This window comes from Ictalurus punctatus, chromosome 8 (genome assembly GCF_001660625.3).
Source record: "Ictalurus punctatus breed USDA103 chromosome 8, Coco_2.0, whole genome shotgun sequence".
In the NCBI taxonomy this organism is placed as follows: domain Eukaryota; kingdom Metazoa; phylum Chordata; class Actinopteri; order Siluriformes; family Ictaluridae; genus Ictalurus; species Ictalurus punctatus.
The window spans coordinates 16756787-16774601 of record NC_030423.2 but is presented as its reverse complement, the minus strand read 5'-3'; the positions used below and the strand labels follow the sequence as shown (position 1 = coordinate 16774601).

The 17815-nt window shown below is 36.8% G+C and overlaps 1 protein-coding gene, 1 non-coding gene and 1 pseudogene across 4 annotated transcripts; all 3 read left to right on the top strand.

Annotated features, from left to right (window-relative positions):
• The first annotated feature begins 1695 nt into the window (after positions 1–1695).
• On the top strand, positions 1696–1873 carry LOC124628460 (uncharacterized; annotated as a pseudogene).
• Positions 1874–3058: 1185 nt separating this feature from the next.
• LOC124628452 (U1 spliceosomal RNA) lies at positions 3059–3222 on the top strand. The gene has a single exon (XR_006982989.1). It is a non-coding gene; the product is annotated as a U1 spliceosomal RNA (small nuclear RNA).
• A 2523-nt stretch (positions 3223–5745) lies between these two features.
• Positions 5746–17451, top strand: LOC108268463 (uncharacterized). 3 transcript variants are annotated; one of them, XR_001813311.3, is made up of 16 exons: positions 8122–8266; positions 9090–9186; positions 9785–9904; positions 10319–10391; positions 10549–10693; positions 12050–12106; positions 12778–12886; positions 13501–13620; positions 14034–14106; positions 14265–14345; positions 14592–14652; positions 15084–15352; positions 15776–15863; positions 16036–16519; positions 16628–16738; positions 17315–17451. XR_001813311.3 is itself a non-coding variant. In XM_053682406.1 (12 exons), exons 1-12 carry the CDS (start codon positions 5899–5901, stop codon positions 15105–15107), a joined length of 963 nt encoding a protein of 320 aa, XP_053538381.1. In that variant the 5' UTR covers positions 5746–5898; the 3' UTR covers positions 15108–15717. The 3 variants fall into 3 exon arrangements, 2 of the variants coding, with proteins under 2 accessions (XP_053538381.1, XP_017328951.1); XM_053682406.1 differs by lacking the exons at positions 8122–8266; positions 15776–15863; positions 16036–16519; positions 16628–16738; positions 17315–17451 and adding an exon at positions 5746–5901 and having other exon boundaries at positions 15084–15717; XM_017473462.3 differs by lacking the exons at positions 15776–15863; positions 16036–16519; positions 16628–16738; positions 17315–17451 and having other exon boundaries at positions 15084–15759.
• Positions 17452–17815: the final 364 nt, after the last annotated feature.

Sequence of the window (17815 nt, the reverse complement as noted above, 5' to 3'; positions counted from 1 at the left end):
CACTCATTGTGACCAACAAGCAGAGAGACAGAAATAACACTAGGAATACCTTTGTTAACCAGCAGGTTCCCAGCTCTGGTCCTGTGTTTTCCTTGCTCAGAATTGAACTATTCAGCCAACTGAAAGGTCTCTGATTTGAAGTGGTTATGTTATAGCAGGGAAAGGTTAAACTGTGCAGAAAATGGTTACTTCAGGACCAGAGTTGTGAGCCTGTGTATTAATTTATTGCAGTAATTTGAAATAAATTATGGTATTTACGCTGTTGCTTAGTTGACCTCGATTTTATAGTAGCATGTGATGGCAATTTCCGATGAAAGGCTACATTTTTTCTAAATTTCGCATATCGTGACTAATAAGTAGAGTAACTATAGCTAATATCTTTATATGTCTAAATAATTAACGTGGTAAGCCGTAAAACAGATTTGTTTTTATGATTTGAAATGTTTTTCTTACTCAATTTTACCATGAGGAGTTTGGATTGCTGGCTCAAGACTGTCCTTTAGATACTTGTGGCACTGTGTAAGGTATGAAAATGTTGTTATATTTGTTTTTAATTCATTTTTTAAAAACCCTCATTATTTATTTATGTATTTTTGAGACATATGTATCCTATAATACAAGGCATGTATAAAGTGCTGTTTGAAACTGGTGCACGTGTTTACTCATGTGTAAAGATTTAATTGTGGCATTTCCTTTTTAATAAATTTAGGACCGAGGAGAGCGTTTTTCTTGTTTTAGAAAAGTAGAGACAAATTTTATTGGTGCAAATTTGCACTCTTTGTACCACGGAAAAAACGTGAAAGCTTTCTTAGTAATTATCACAAGACACATTTTTTGGGAGAAATTTGCATTCAGTACGTGTTTGATGATTCTGACCTCCTTACTGTGTGTTTTAGACTGTATACATTAAATGTATTAATCTTCCTTTCGCCAACTGTTTTATACAGTAGGTAGCTTGTAGACATTTTCCCGCTATTTATTTTCTCCTGCAATGCTACATTTGACTACTGAGAGGCAATGTTATATAATTCGTCAAGTTTGACATCTTTTTAAATTCCACACGTTTGGTTTGTCTTGTGTTGGTCGTTACAATGGAAGGATATTTATCCAGTTTAAATGTTTGCTTGGAAAACGACTTTCTAAACCAGTGCGAGTTTGTAGTGCCGAGGATTTTGTATTCTCGTCTCTGATTGGTCAGTTTTTTGCATCATTATATTTTCCTTTATGTTTTGGTGTTAACTGACACCAAATCGCAGTTTTGCTCTGCTAATTTTAGTATAAATAACATTTATCATATTTTATACTGGCCTATTATACAATATTAAGAGTAATCAGCTTTTGCCGCACTCGGGTTTACCGTCCTGTAGAATGACCCCGTTTGTTGTGTGCTGTAGTCGGTATCGTTTCTCGGCCTTTTGGCTAAAATCAAGTGTAGTATTATTTATTAATCAAAATGTTTGTGAACTGGGAAGAAAGAAACTGTTTACATTGTGAGTGTGAAGAAAAGAAGAAAGTGACGATATAATTTTTTCGAAAGAAAAAATCTGTTATCATTTTTTTTCTTTAAACAATTTTAAAATAAGAAATTAGTGTTTTATCTAAGTTTATTTATTAATCACAAATGTGGTAAATGAACTGAGAAGGGAAAAAAACTGTGTACATTGTGAATGTGAAAAAAAGGAGAAAAAAGTGACAATAATTTTTTTTCGAAAGAAAAAATCTATTCTTACCAGTTTAATATCTGATACGTCCCCTATCCGGGGACCATATATTAAATTGATTTTTGGAACAGGGAGATGGAATAGGGGCTTGCTCCGTCCACTCCACGCATCGACCCGGTATTGCAGTACTTCTTGGGAACGGAGCACCCCTCATTCCATACTGTCAAAGAAAGGTAGTGACTGTATGTCTGTCTGTCTGTGGTGTTAGTCATTTACATGGAAGTGGGCGCTATACTTATACTTAGTTTGTTTGTGGAGTTTCTGTATTTAAGCTGTTTATGATCTCACTGAATTCACAGTTCACACTGAATTCATAGTTCACTAACGAGAAGGATTTTTAATTGTTCATACAGGACCAGTGTGGAGTTTGTCTGTACTTTTACATACATCTTCATTTTTCTGCTATGAAAACCAAATTCGACACTCCGACTTTTGTCTGCAGTTTTAAACCTAACTGTACATTTATTGGAAGCCTGACTTTTATAGCGTGTCGAAATCATGTTTAAAGGCTAAATTATTGTATTTTTAAGTGAATTAAAACACGCATTGTAGTTCGAAAATATCCATTACTTGCTCTTCATATGGCTTAACTTAATTTATTCAACGGCTCAAATTTCTCGTAATATTAATATAAACTACTAACGTATCAATTTATTATTTATAATCTATTAACCACATCAATCATAATTTGTGGCAGACGGAACTATATATCCGGACTCTCATTGCACTCTCACAGAAACTTCTGCCTTCATGCCAGTTTTGTTCAGCTCTTTGTTCATAGACTGTGGTTATATAGTCACTTGAATAAAGCTGATTTTCTACCTCAGTTCTTCATTTATTTGGTAATTAAATGAATAGAAGTGAGATACGTGTAGAGACGTCGTTTTATTTTGGCCGTAACTCGCTTGCTGACCTACCCACCAAGGGGGCGGGGCTAACCGTAGCGAGGCTTTCAAAAAACCTTAATAAAATTGCTGAAAAAATATTTTTACTGACTCTCCTGGCTTATCGTGTAGCAATACGCTGCTTCTCCTGGACTGACTGTTGTGATTTTATTGTACATGCTACAATTACAAAAGCCGTTTCTTGAACATAGCGGATATCATTTACATATTCAGAAGAAGTGCATCATGGGAAGTATTATACTGTTTTGTTGCTAAGAAAATAGACGACTACACGTGTTTAGGGGTAATAAAAAACATGATATGTTTTTCAATACTTTTAGACTATCGTGTTTTACACTTGGATGTTTGTGTAATGTTTAGCGTTATATTCTTCACCATGTTGGTGAACAGTGTGTGCTGTGGTGCAGTCGGTAACCGCTGGAGCTGTAATTCATACTTACCTGGCAGGGGAGATACCATGATCATGAAGGTGGTTCACCCAGGGCGAGGCTCAGCCATTGCACTCCGGTTGTGCTGACCCCTGCGAATTCCCCAAATGTGGGAATCTCGACTGCATAATTTGTGGTAGTGGGGGACTGCGTTCGCGCTCTCCCCTGATCTTCAATGTGTTAAAGTCAGAACTTTTAATCATATTCGTATATATCTAGAGCACTCCGTGAGAACTGTAGCTGCTCAAATTTTCACAAACCATTGGCAGTAACATATAAAATTTCCATGAATATGTTTGAATATCATGATTAATATAAGTTGTTATACCTTGAGATATACATAAGGTCATTTCAGCGTCCTCCTGTTCCTAATTACTGTAAAAATAATGTCTTTCTAAATTCTTCCAAATTTATTTGTGTCAGAAACTGCGACATTCCTTACCTAGTAAAATACTGGAATAAAGTTGGTTTGACGTTGGGCGTTCGATATTCGCAGAAATGCGGAAATTAAGTGACCATCTCTAAAGTTACATACGACATTGTTAAATACGTTTCTAACTTCATTAGCATTTCGAGGGAACGACTTAGTCATATAACCAACTGTAAAATGTTCAACTAGTTGTCAGCTATAATGCACATCTTTTTAGATATTTGATATTTAACCCTACAACGCATGAACCAAAAAAAAAAAACAACCTTATGCATAAAGGGGGTCAAGATGACCCATACTGGATTGAATGGTTTTCTTCAAAAAATAGATGTCCTATTAATGAAATTATATATATATATATATATATATATATATATATATATATATATATATATATATATATATATATATATATATATATATATATATAATGTGTGTGTATGTATGTATATATATATATATATATATATATATATATATATATATATATATATATATATATATATATATATATATATGTGTGTGTGTGTGTGTGTGTGTGTGTGTGTGTGTATGAATAGCATTTACATATATATATATACACCCAGTATCTCACAAAAATTCGTTTCATATACAGTATCTCACAAAAGTGTGTACACCCCTCACATTTTTGTAAATATTTGATTAGATTATATCTTTTCATGTGACAGCACTGAAGAAATGACACTTTGCTACAATGTAAAGTAGTGAGTGTACAGCTTGTATAACAGTGTAAATTTGCTGTCCCCTCAAAGTAACTCAACACACAGCCATTAATGTCTAAACCGCTGGCAACAAAAGTGAGTACACCCCTAAGTGAAAATATCCAAATTGGGCCCAATTAGCCATTTTCCCTCACCGGTGTCATGTGACTTGTTAGTTTTACAAGGTGTCAGGTGTGAATGGGGAGCAGGTGTGTTAAATTTAGTGTCATCGCTCTCACACTCCCTCATACTGGTCACTGGAAGTTCAATATTATTATTAATTTAAAAGAAGGCATAAAAGGCAGAACTATCAGTATATCAGCTGATATGATATTAGCCGATATCACTCTGAATAATCGGTTATTATAAATTTAGCATCTCTAGTTATAACCGCATTACAGTTAGTGTTCTCATAAAAAATATTACTTCTGTTTCTAAATATAGCAAATTATAGCATCAAACAACATATTTGATCAAAATAAATATTTTAGTCAGTTATTGCGCTTCCTTTCTATTGTGCGCTGTTTGCTTGACGCGCATACGTGGACTTGCACTCGTTCAGTGAAGTTTAATGGAGGCTCACTTGCTGTCAGGACGAGCCTTTATGTAAAATGAAAGTACTGGCGTGAATTTCTAACATTTGCAGATAAGGACATAAAGGTAAAAATGTAATTTCTGCACTGAAGAAAACATGTCTATAAACACATTAAACCGTGCACGAATCTGTCGCAGCATCTGACACAACAAGCCAGGTTAAAATACTTACGAGTTTGTTTGAAGTGCTAAGTATAAAACATTCTCATGTTTTGGACAACCTGGATCATGTACTTTTCCTGCAGCAGATCACTCTGTGCCCTCTGCTGTTTTATAGATGTGTTTTGTTCAAAGAAATGTGTTTTTCACCATTGTGAAGTGACGTGACTGACGAGGGTTATCCACAGTGACCTTCGTTGTCGATTGTTTTAATTATTGATTGTTATCGATTTTTATCGCTTATCGTCCCTACTCATATTTATACCCCTGTGAAACAGGAAGTCATGGTTGAACAATTTCCTGTTCCTAGTCACCAGGTGTACTAAACAAACGTAAAATATCAATGGGAATATACTTCAAATATATTTTTCTCATATGAATTCATAAGGGTTCCAAGAATTGTTGCACACCTATATGTAACAAATATTTGTTTTGATAAACCCCTGTTTTGTTTGCAATTGTTTGATATCCATGAGAGCAGAGTATTTTTGTGAATTTTAATTAGCAGAAAAACTCTGAGGTACCTGCTTTGAGTATTGGACATTTCTTTTGGGCTATTGCTTGGATTCCTTTATTGCTGTCTGCAGCTATATTTATTATATAGATAACATAGTTGTTCGATAACACCTGCTCGGTGTTATCTGCATCTGATTTTGATTACTGAAAAAACTACTTACCATAAATGTAACTGCTCTTGGTATCACTCTTGTTATGGAGTAAACATTTGTTGTGATACTGATTTAATAATTTTTAAAGTACAATTGAAATTCTTAGACTTTCAATTTAACGGTGCACAATATTCCGTTTTTGCATGTATTAACTATTGTCTTTTGTTTTTCTATATCTTTTTTGTTTGTTTCAGATTCAGTGTGAAAGCTGTGAACACTGGTTTCATGACTGTTGCCTGAATTCCTATAATATCCCAGACAATCAATCTCCATGGTATTTTTGTCTTGTTTATTAGCATAGGAAATAAATCCTAGAACAGGACAATAGGAGAAAAATAAAATAAATACAATCAAGTAATTGTGAATATGAAAAAAGGTGCTGACATTTATTTTTTTCCTCCTAAAATATATTTATTGGAGTTTTGCTTTTTTTTTATTGTTATCTTTTTCTAGTTATTTCTATTTTCTATTTACTTTAATTAAAAAATATATATAGTACTTTCAGATGTTCTTTCATTATTTTCTTGTTTATTTAGCAGAAGTACTGAAAAAGGTCATTTTGAAATTTAACATTTAACTATGATGTCTCCTTTTTTGTCAGCCGTCTTCTATCTTTTTGTAATAATACTGTTTTGCCATTGGTTTTGAGCCCTCTAAGTGAAATGGTCATTGAGTTTAATAGATTTATAGGGATAATTCAGTCTGTATAAAAAAGTACTGAACATTTACTGCCTCATAAAAGCCTTGTGCTATATAATGCATAATATTCTGAGTGTTTTACAGTTGGTTTGAGGCCTCTAGGTCAAAGGGTCATTGAGTTTAATTGAATTAGAATATTATATAAATTTACACTACTATACAGTATTTATTTTAAAACATATAGTATGTACATTCCACAAACAGAGCCTTGTGTCATGAAAGGGATATTTTTAACTTAGCAGACGCTTTTATCCAAAGCGACTTACAAATGAGAAAAATACAAGCAAAGCGATATATCAAGCAGAGAACAATACAAGTAGTGCTACCATACAAGATCTGTTAACTGAGTTCCAGAAGAAGCAAAGTGCACAGAGTAGAGGTGTAAGTGCAATTTTTTAATTTTTATTTATTTATTTATTTATTTTTAATGAGTTGGAAGAGGTGTGTCTTTAGCTGTTTTTTGAAGATGGTGAGAGATTCGGCGGTCTGGATTGAGATTAGAAGTTCATTCCACCACTGAGGAACAGTTAGCGTGAAGGTTCTGGAAAGGGACCTTGCGCCACACTGAGTGGGAACTACTAAACGTCGATCGCTAATCGATCGCACATTCCCGAGAGGGAATGTAGGCCTTCAGGAGAGAGTTGAGGTAGGGGGGTGCTGTTCCAGACAAGGTCTTGTAGGTGAGCATCAAGGCCTTGAATTTGATGCGGGCAGTTATAGGAAGCCAGTGGAGGGAGATGAAGAGGGGTGTGACATGGGTTCTCTTGGGCTGGTTGACGATGAGGCACGCTGCAGCATTCTTAATCATCTGAAGGGGTTGATGGAGCTGGCTGGGAGGCCTGAAAGCATTGAGTTGCAGTAGTCCAGTTTAGAGAGAACAAGAGCCTGGACTAGTATCTGCGTAGCCTGTTCGGTGAGGTAGGGTCGGATTTTCTTGATGTTGTATAGAATGAACCTACAGGACCTTGTAGTTGTTGAGATGTGGTTGGTAAAGGTCAAGCTGTCATCAAGGATCACTCCAAGGTTCCTGGCCATCCTGGTTGGCATGAGTGTGAGTGCGCTGAGCTGTACAGTGAGGTTGTGGTTGATTGAGGGACAGGCTGGGATGACGAGAAGTTCAGATTTTGCCAGGTTAAACTTAAGATGATGTTCCCTCATCCAGACCGAGATGTCTGACAGGCAAGCGGAGATGCATGCAGAGACGGATGGATCGTCAGGCTGCAAGGACAAATAGAGCTGGGTGTCATCAGCATAGCAATGATATGAGAAGCCATGAGACTCAGTCACCTGCCCTAGGGATGTAGTGTAGATAGAAAAGAGGAGTGGACCCAGAACTGACCCCTGTGGAACGCCAGTTGTGAGTTGCTGAGTTTCAGAAATACCTCCCCTCTATGATACCTTGAAGGATCTGTCAGAGAGATAGGATTCCACCCAGCGCAGAACTGTTCCACTGATGCCCAGGCTGGAGAGAGTTGACAGGAGGATCTGATGGTTCACATTGTCGAAAGCAGCAGAGAGGTCAAGTAGGATGAGGGCAGATGATCTAATAAAGTTTTTTTTATTTAATGAAGGAATGCATGTAGCCGGTATGCAGGTAGACAGTGGCCCGTGCTCATGTTTATTTATAACTTATACATAATTTGTCATTTAAAAAGCTTTATAGACAATGTTACACAGGACTGTAATTATTTAGTCAACACTCAGCACTGAGTGCTCGGAATCTTAACGTCTCACAAAAGGCTGCCATTTTATTTCAAAATTAGAATTTAGAATTAGAATTGGAATAGTGTGTGCATGACATCTCAACGCCAGGACAACTACTCGGATTTAAGACGTTAAGCTCTTACATGCAGACAACACTTAAACTGTGCTGTGTAACAGATGTGTTTTACAGGAACACATTTCCAAAGAAAATGACTTCTAGCTTGAAGACAGCGAAGGTAAAATTTTAGAAGAGGGCCAACTGGATTAATTAAATTCTCTCTATATATGAAATTGTAGTTTAAATACTTGTAGTCATTCTTTCATCACTCTGTACCTTAAATCTCTTTTCAACAGATCTGCACCACACATTTCAACCTTACTCTGTACAGACTCTGTAAAGTTTTACATTTTGACTTTTAAATACAACAGTGTTGAGCTAATGTTTACAAACCTGACATAGGGTTGCCACGCCTGTTGTGCTGTATTGAAAAATATAATGCTGCGATTTGTCCCATATTTTTGTACAGTTACAGGTCTTGATGTGAGATGGGTTACCTGTACCTAACAATGAATACAACTGATAGGAAAAAAATAGCCATAAAATAATCATGCTTTAGGCCAGTGGCCTTTACACTGTTCCTGGAGATCTACCTTCCTGAAGATTTTAGCTCCAAACATAATCGTGCCCACCTGACCATTTAAGGCATCATAACTGGTCACTTTACTGAAATAGTCAAACAAACACCAGAACAAAGTACTGTCAAGAAATCATATTCTTATTTGAGGTATTTTGGTGTGGTCTTTAGAACATGTACAGACTAGAAACCAAAGTCTGAATATAATTAAACCAAAAAAGGACCTCCTGTGACTGCCTGGTACATAAAAGCTTTGCCAAATATTAGTAAAGTGCGCTTTTTTTTTTTAAACATATCTATTTTTTAAATAATGGGTACCCCAGGTAGTCCAGGGGCTGTAAACAACCACTTATACAGCCACATTACCTTGTGTTGATTAAACTGATCAATTTATTTATCCTTCTTGTGTTTTCTTCCCTCACAGACAGATCAGGGCTTACTGCCACCTCGGGTGAAAGCTACCGCACTCCGTTGTCCACAGGCATCCACTCTTCAGAGCTCTTCCAGAAAAACTCTACCTGGTGTGTAAATACTAATTTTAACAGAAAAGCTATTTCACACTATCAAAATGGTTACTCTTACCTGTCAATTAAAAACATTTTAACAGAAACGCAGACATCAGGCACCTATAATATAAAGCCACATGACATGTTAGTCTCATTAGAACGGTTGATGAATTAATCTAATTTTGATATGAAAACAATGCAAATGATAAACACGAGTCACTTTAAGAGAGATGTTAGGTTGTTGTGAATAATAATGAATGATACAGACATCTGGTATATTTCTCCGATACTACAATAAGGAAATTTACTGATCCTTTATTAGTGTGCTGATTAATTGGGAAGAAGTTTCCAGTCTTGGTTCTGTTTAGACTGTTTAAATAGTCTTAAAGTCTTACATGTATTTGAAAATGAATTCTATTTTTTGTTTATTTTGCCATTTAGGGCAAGTTTATCTATGTTTATCATGCTGAACTCAGTTTCATGGCTAAACAACACAGTGTGTGCAATTCCCTTCATAAAATCTCTGAGTAACGAGTAGTAAAGAGAAATGGAATAACAGTTGGAAAGAATATAAAAACTCTCGTCTGATGTGTATTTTTCTATGGTTTTACAGGAAAAAGAAAGGAGCTCCTAAAGCAGCTTGAAGTACAGAAGAGTAACACTTCTGGAAAAGCTCACGTGGAGCGCCTCCCAATGCACTTGGCTTTTGTTCTGCCCCTTGTCCCCAGAAGAGGTAGGTCTCACACCACTGCTCATTTTAAACAGTTTATCATCCACTGAAGATACTGAAGCAATTGCAGTCAGCATCTAAACCAATTTCTGAAGTCATACAGCACTGTTAAAACAATCTACAGTGCCTTGCATAAGCATTCACCCCCTTTTCCATGTTTTTACTTCAATATTCTGGAATATGTTTTATGTTCACTACATATAATCCCACTTAGGTCCATTTTCATTCTAGGTAGTAACACCTTAAAATGTGGAAACTTTCAAATGGGCCAAATACTTATGCAAGACACTGCCAGCTGGCAATATATTAAATGTATATGGCACTACAAGTGCTTAAACTTTGTTCTATTGGGCAGTATAATCACAATTGTTGTGTTTCTAATACATACTATGTGTTGATTTGGTTGTTTTCTTGAAGGACGAAGATTTCTGGCAGGCCCGCCGGAGAGTCTAGAGAATATAAAGGCTCATCAGCTCATCAACACACCATGGTAACTATAAAAAACAAACAAAAAAAAACACTAACTGAGTAATCTTTAAGTTGTCATTATTAATTTATCAGTAGTGAACCTTGGGTTATTGTTTGAATACCTTATGCCCAGATTAACCTGATTTCTTTAACTCTGACTCTCTTTCTCATTGCTATAGCGGGTCTCAGTGGGTGTCTGAGTATGTGGGAAACTTTGATTCACCACAAATTGTCCACTTACCTCCGGAGTACCACTGCATACTTAACCCTCATTCTGCAGACAAGAATCAACATGCCGCATACCAGGCCATCTATGGTCCTGAGGTATTATAAAACTCTGTACTAATTATGAAAGGGCAGTTAATCCGGCCGTTGTGTTTAGTGCTGACTCTCTCTGTTCTTACCACAACTATCCTACCATTATTTTTTTTTCTTCCATAAAAAACTGTAGGATATTGGGTCCCATGAAAAGGGCCAAATGGCTTAATTACCTTCTCTATTATATGAAATTGTCATTTAAATACTTTTGTCATTTTTTCATCACTCTGTACCTTAAATCTCAACAAATTCACACCGGACAGTTCAGCCTTACTTTGTACAGACTCTGTAAAGTTTTAGATTTTGACTTTTAAATACAACAGTGTTGAGCTAATGTTTACAAACCTGACATAGGGTTGCCACGCCTGTTGTGCTGTATTGAAAAATATAATGCTGCGATTTGTCTCCTTTTTTTGTACACAGTTATAGGTCTTAATGTGAGATGGGTTACCTGTAACTAAAAATGAATACAACTGATAGGAAAAAAATAGGCATAAAATAATCATGCTTTAGGCCAGTGGTCACCAATACTGTACCTGGAGATCTACCTTCCTGAAGACTTTAGCTCCAAACATAATCCTGCCAACCTGACCATCTAATCATTGCCTTTCTTGGTCAGTTAAAACAGGTGTGTCAGAATTTGGTTGAAGATGAAACTTGCAGGAAGGTACATCTCAAGGAAGAGGGTTGGTGACCACTGCTTTACTCAAGCTAGTAACAGAGACACTGTCAAGTTATATAATATTAGGCCAAATATAATATAGTGTAAACCAGTAATCAGGTTTGCTAAGAAGTTATCTAACAGCAGGCTAACTATTAAACGATATGGCCAAAAGTATGTGGACACCTGGCCGTCACTCCCATGTGTGCTTCTAGGAAGACTTTCCACTAGCTATTGGTTGTGGGGAATTGTGTTTATTCAGCCACAAGAGCATTAATGAGGTCAGGGACTGATGTCAGGTGAGGAGGCCTGAGGTGTACTCAGCGTTCCAGTTCATCCCAAAGGTTTTCAGTGAGTTTGATGCCAAGCTTGGCAAACCATGGACGAACACATGGACTACTCAAAAACATAATTCCTCCACCACCCAGTACGATAGGCATAAAAATTTCGAGTGGGGGTGTTCTTCTTCTCCTTCTTCTTCTTCTTCTTCTTCTTCTTCTTCTTCTTCTTCTTCTTTCATTTTATTTCTCTTCCCTTCATTGAAGTTGGCATCCCTAGTGGAACATGACGAGTAGCAAAATTAATATCTGGAAATGCCCATGATTTAATTTGCAGTGCAGTACAGTTAAAATAATAATGCAGCTTGGTTTTATTTGCTATGATTTACATGGACACTTTTAACTGGGCATTTATAATTGCAGCTGAACAAGTACAAGCCACTGCCTCCTCTCAACCCAGCCAGGCCTGCAGTCAATGAGGTATGTACACTTTATCTGATGAAGAAAATAGCAATGGTCTTATCGCAGTCTGAACAAATCTTACAAATCTTCTGGGTTTGCTGATGCTGATTGTAAAAAAAAAAAGGCATCATAACTTGTCACTTTACTGAAATAGTCAAACACCAGAACAAAGTACTGTCAAGAAATAATTTTCTTATCTAGATGTACTTTAATGTGGTCTTTAGAACATATAAAGACTGGAAACCAAAGTTTGATTATAATTAAATATGACAGTTTATATCTAAACAAATGTAAAAACAGAGCAGATTGCAATAGCAGAGTTTAGCGACTATACAGTAGAAGGTAGAACTGTAGACTATAGAGATATGATCTAGACATGTATGAATTCTTCATGATGGTAACTTCTTTGTGACCTTCTGACATTAGTTACATTAGTTATCTAGTTCAGTGTTGTAAATTGCAGTTTCTGTTTTGTTTTTTAAACCAAAAAAGACCTCTTGTGACTACTAATATTTGGCAAAAGTTTTATGTCCCAGGCAAAGTGCACTTTTTTTCATATCTATTTTTAAAATAATGGGTACCCCAGGTGGGCTGTAAAGGACCACTTTTACAGCCACACTACCTTGTGTTGATTAAACTGATCAAATTAAGAAGGATGAATAATTTTCTTGTGTTTTCTTCACTCACAGAACCATCAGTGCTTACCGCCACCTCTGGTGAAATCTACCACACGCCACTGTCCACAGGCATCCACTCTTCAGGATCCTCCTCCTATAGCTTCCAGAAAAGCTATACCTGGTGTGTAAATACTAATTTTAACAGAAAAACTGGTATTTCACACTATCAAAATGGTTACTCTGACCTGTCAATTAAAAACATTTTAATAGAAACTCCATCCGGTATCTATTAGATAAAGCCACATGACATGTTAGACTCATTACAACAGTTGATGATTTAATCTAATTTTGATTAGAAAACAATGCAGATAATAACCATGAGTCACTTTAAGAGAGATGTTAGGTTGTTGTGAATAATAATGAATGATACAGACATCTGGTATGTCTGTATCTCTGATGCTACAATAGGGAAATATACTGATCCTTTATTAGTGTGCTGATTAATTTGGAAAAAGAAGTTTCCAGTCTTTGTTCTGTTTAGACTGTTTAAATAGTCTTAAAGTCTTAAATGTATTTGAACGAAATCAAAATGAATTATATTATTTGCTTATTTTGCCATTCAGTGCAAGTTTATCTATGTTTATCATGCTGAACTCAGTTTTGTGGCTAAACAACACAATGCGTGCAATTCCCTTCATGAAATCTCTGAGTAAGGAGTAGTAAAGAGAAATGGAATAGCATTTGGAAAGAATATAAAAAATCTTGTCTGATGTTTATTTTTCTATGGTTTTACAGGAAAAAGAAAGGAGCTCCTAGAGCAGCTTGAAGTACAGAAGAGTAACACTTCTGGAAATGCTCAGATGGAGCACCCCCACAAGCTCCGGGCTCCTGCTCCACCCACTGTCCCCAGAAGAGGTACGTCTCACACCACAGCTCATTTTAAACAGTTTATCATCCACTGAAGATACTGAAGCAATTGCAGCCAGCATCTAAATCAATTTCTGAAGTCATACAGCACTGTTAAAACAATCTACAGTGCCTAGCATAAGCATAACCCCCTTTTCCATGTTTTTTCTTCAATATTCTGGAATATCTTTTACGTTCACTACATATAATCCCACTTAGGTCCATTTTCATTCCAGGTTGTAACACTATAATATGTGGAAACTTTCAAATGGGTGAAATACTTATGCAAGACACTGCCAGCTGGCAATATATTAAATGTATATGGCACTACAAGTGCTTAAACTTTGTTCTATTGGACAGTCTAATCACAGTTGTTGTGTTTCTAATACATACTATGTGTTGATTTGGTTGTTTTCTTGAAGGACGAAGATTTCTGGCAGGCCTGCCGGAGAATCTAGAGAGTATAAAGGCTCATCAGCTCATCAACACACCATGGTTAACTATAAAAAAACAAAAAAAACAAACACTAACTGAGTAATCTTTAAGTTGTCATTATTAATTTATCAGTAGTGAACCTTGGGTTATTGTTTGAATACCTTATGCCCAGATTAACCTGATTTCTTTAACTCTGACTCTCTTTCTCATTGCTATAGCGGGTCTCAGTGGGTGTCTGAGTATGTGGAAAACTTTGATTCGCCACAAATTGGCCATTCCAGGCCATCTACAGTCCTGAGGTAGTATAAAACTCTGTACTAATTATGAAAGGGCAGTTACTCCAGCCATTGTGTTTAGTGCTGACTCTCTCTGTTCTTACCACAGCTGTCCTACCGTTATTTTTTTTCTTCCATATGAAACTGTAGGATATTGGGTCCCATGAAGAGGTCCAAATGGCTTAATTACCTTCTCTATTATATGAAATTGTAATTTAAATTCTTTTGTCATTCTTTCCTCACTCTGTACCATAAATGTCTTTTCAACAGATCCGCACCAGATAGTTCAGTCTTACACTGTACCGACTGCTCCAAGGAACACCTTAAAAAGGTATTTAATCAGAACACATATCAATAGTATAGCAGCACATTACTATAGGTGCTAACTTCATTGAGGGTTTTCATAACAGTTTACAAATTCATGACATCATAACCCTTATAACATCGTATCCCAGCTCAATTATAAACATAACATTGCTAGAAGCTTACCCTTATACTTTAACACAACTTGCTGTGGTTTTTGTCATAGCATTTGTCTAGTGCTATATAGCTACACAAATTACAAAGCACAGCATAATACACAAACACTTAGCATCTTACCATATTTACAGTTTGATTACTGATTATTGGAACTTAAAAACCTTGAGATTTTTTTTTATATCTTATCCCCAGATGTAGGGTTAACAATATTTTTTACATAGCATATCATAGAGAAACATCTGCCTTGAACTTCTGCTTGATTATTCTATTTCCTCTCCACAGCAGGTCTCCGGGCTGCAAATGTAAAAACACAAAAAAAGACACAAAGAGTAATTCATGTGTGAAGATCTCGCCGGCAGAAGGCGCTGCAGCGACAATGTGCGCAATCAGCTGGAGAGTGCGTGCACGTGCTTGAAGTGCGCATGGACGCCAAGACTTTGTTTACAATGGACATGTGCACTTATTTTGGTTTCTGTTCTGTCCCCGCCCTATTCAGTTATTGCGAGGTGCGAGGGTGTGCTTTGAAATGTTACCAGCTGTCAACAATTAAGGTAATTGGGACTTGTTATTTAAACCCTTCGTGTTGCTACGCACATTGGGCAGTATTAGAGACTAATGGAGGAACGATGGAATGTGCCGGCTAGGTTACGGGTCCTAGTTTCATGCTCTAGTTAAACGAGTGTGTCATGCCTTAGTAAAATGAGTGTTTCATGCTAGAGTTAAAGGAGTGTTCATGCCATAGTTAAACTAGTGTTATGTCATTGTTAAGCTTGTTCTAAGTTTTGAGTTTCATGCCTCATGTATAGGTAAAAGTGAGAAGTTTCAGTTAGTTAAAACTGGTAGTGTTTCCATGCCCTGTTTAAGTTCATGTTTCTTGTTTCAGCTGTAAATTTATGTTTAGACCTTGTCTCCTGCCTCCTCGTACATTGACAAGTAAATAAAGACTTTATTCCTGTGCTTACTTCCTGTCCAAGTCTTGTTTGGTAACATCATGAAGCTTGTTTGGGACCGCAACATCAGTATTCAACTTCTTACTTTTGCCGCCCAATTCTCCATGGATGTGTGAGTATGAGAATAACTGCAAATTCTTTGGCCTCATCACATCAGGACAACCAGTCTATTTGCAGAGAAGTACACACATAAAACACTTAAGTTTCCAACAGCTGACAAAATTGCATAAAGAAAAATTCCCAGATATCCACAGACTTTCACAGGCAACTTATGATACCCACAGACTTTCACAGACAACACCATTATTAATAGTTCACAATTAATGACTCGCATATTAAGCCACCCTGAGCCTTGTGATGTTGGTGAACCAGGAGTTACTTCAGTCACTACATCAGACATGCATATTGAGAACGTCATGAATAAAGACACAGGTAACTGAATCTTGAAGAACTAGTTCTGTTGGACAATAGCAATATCTCTCATTGTCTTAAAGCTATGTTTAAATATTTTGATTTGAGGTTGTGAACAATAAATCACTGAATTGTCAATGTTCAAATCAACTGATAATTTCTCGATTTTTATGACAATTGTTGATTGATTAGTGGGTTTGAGCATACAACAGGAGTACAGCATCTACAACTCAGTAGCAAAGAGGTTTGGAGCTGAGTCCTGCATTCGAGAGAGCCCTGCATTGAAAGTGCAGAGGATTTGTGACAAAGCAAAAAGACAAGATCCCACATCGACAACGCTCGCTTCTTCAAACAGAGGTCAGACATCTTGACAACAACAAAAACAAAATATCTCACATTTGTTTGGTATAATCCTCTGTATGTAGAGTGAGCTGTTCCATCTGGTAATACTTTGATTGCTTTAAGGGTCTCTTCCAAACATGGAGACTGAAAACCTGATGAATGATGGGAACAAGCCAAGAGTTACAGCTAAATCAGAATCAGAATTTCAGAGTGAAAATGTCAAGAGATCTACAGGTAACTAACTTGTAAACTTATACTTCTTAGGGTTGCAATGGTACATTATTTTCATGGTACAATAACAGTGTCAGAAAATACCATAGTTTAACAGTATATGGTCCTGCACAATAAAATGTGATATTGAGTCATTTGTAAATATTTTAGGTACATGTACATTTTTCTTAAGGGGGAAAAAAAAATCCTATTTCTTCTTTTTTCATCAGATACTTTTTTGCTCTCACTTCAATAACTATAAAGATTATTACTTTTACTTGAGCAATTATTTCTTTAAGAACTTGTACTTTTGGGCGCTGCTGAGCTGCCGATGGAGTAAGACGCAAAGTTGGAGGCTCCTGCTGATTTTGGTTAAAATTGTAATTAACTTGCGCTTTTCGGTCATACAATAGATTTTGACTTATTGTACTGTTTTTTGTTTGCACGTTTAACTTTGTATTATGTTAAAATGTCTGGAAAAAACACGAACGCTCATGGTACTATTCAGACACAACTGAGGCCTAGTGTACACACCGCGAGCAAATCACCTTCCCCTGAATCCGCCTCGCTGCGCATTGACCCGGACTTTGCCGCCCTCAGGCTCAAGTTGCTGGCTTCGCTGAGGAAGTACATTGCCGATATTTTTAAAAAGGAACTCCAGGAGACTCTTGGGGATGCACTGTCTACTATCAAGCTTGACCTGCAAGCCATGAAGACACAGCTGGTTAGGGATAAAGTTGCTACCGATGCTACCATATCAACACTGAAAGGTACTGTTGTGGAAATGGAGCACGCTCTCTCTGGTTGCACCGATGCAATAGCTCAGATAAAGACTACTATTGAGTCTCTCACTGCGAACGTAACCAAGTTAGAGAATAAATATGAGGACTTGGAGTCTACGTCACAGCGCAATAACATTTGGATAGTGGGAGTTCCAGAGTGGCCTGACACCTGTACAACTGCTGCTGTAGCGGCCTTGCTGAAGGAGGCGTTTGGTCTGGAGAAGGAGCCGGTTTTGGACCAGACCCTTCAGCCTAAGCCCAAGCCTGGTGAACGACCACAAGCTATTGTGTATTGTGCAGATTCCACTATCACAGTGAC

Bases quoted from the DNA above. Each gene is read 5' to 3' on its own strand.
- LOC108268463 (XM_017473462.3), top strand. From the start codon at position 8,174: ATGCAGACAACACTTAAACTGTGCTGTGTAACAGATGTGTTTTACAGG. The intron at 8,267-9,089 runs GTAAAATTTTAG...CTTCCCTCACAG, and splicing joins CTAGCTTGAAGACAGCGAAG to ACAGATCAGGGCTTACTGCC. The intron at 14,346-14,591 runs GTAGTATAAAAC...TCTTTTCAACAG, and splicing joins AGGCCATCTACAGTCCTGAG to ATCCGCACCAGATAGTTCAG.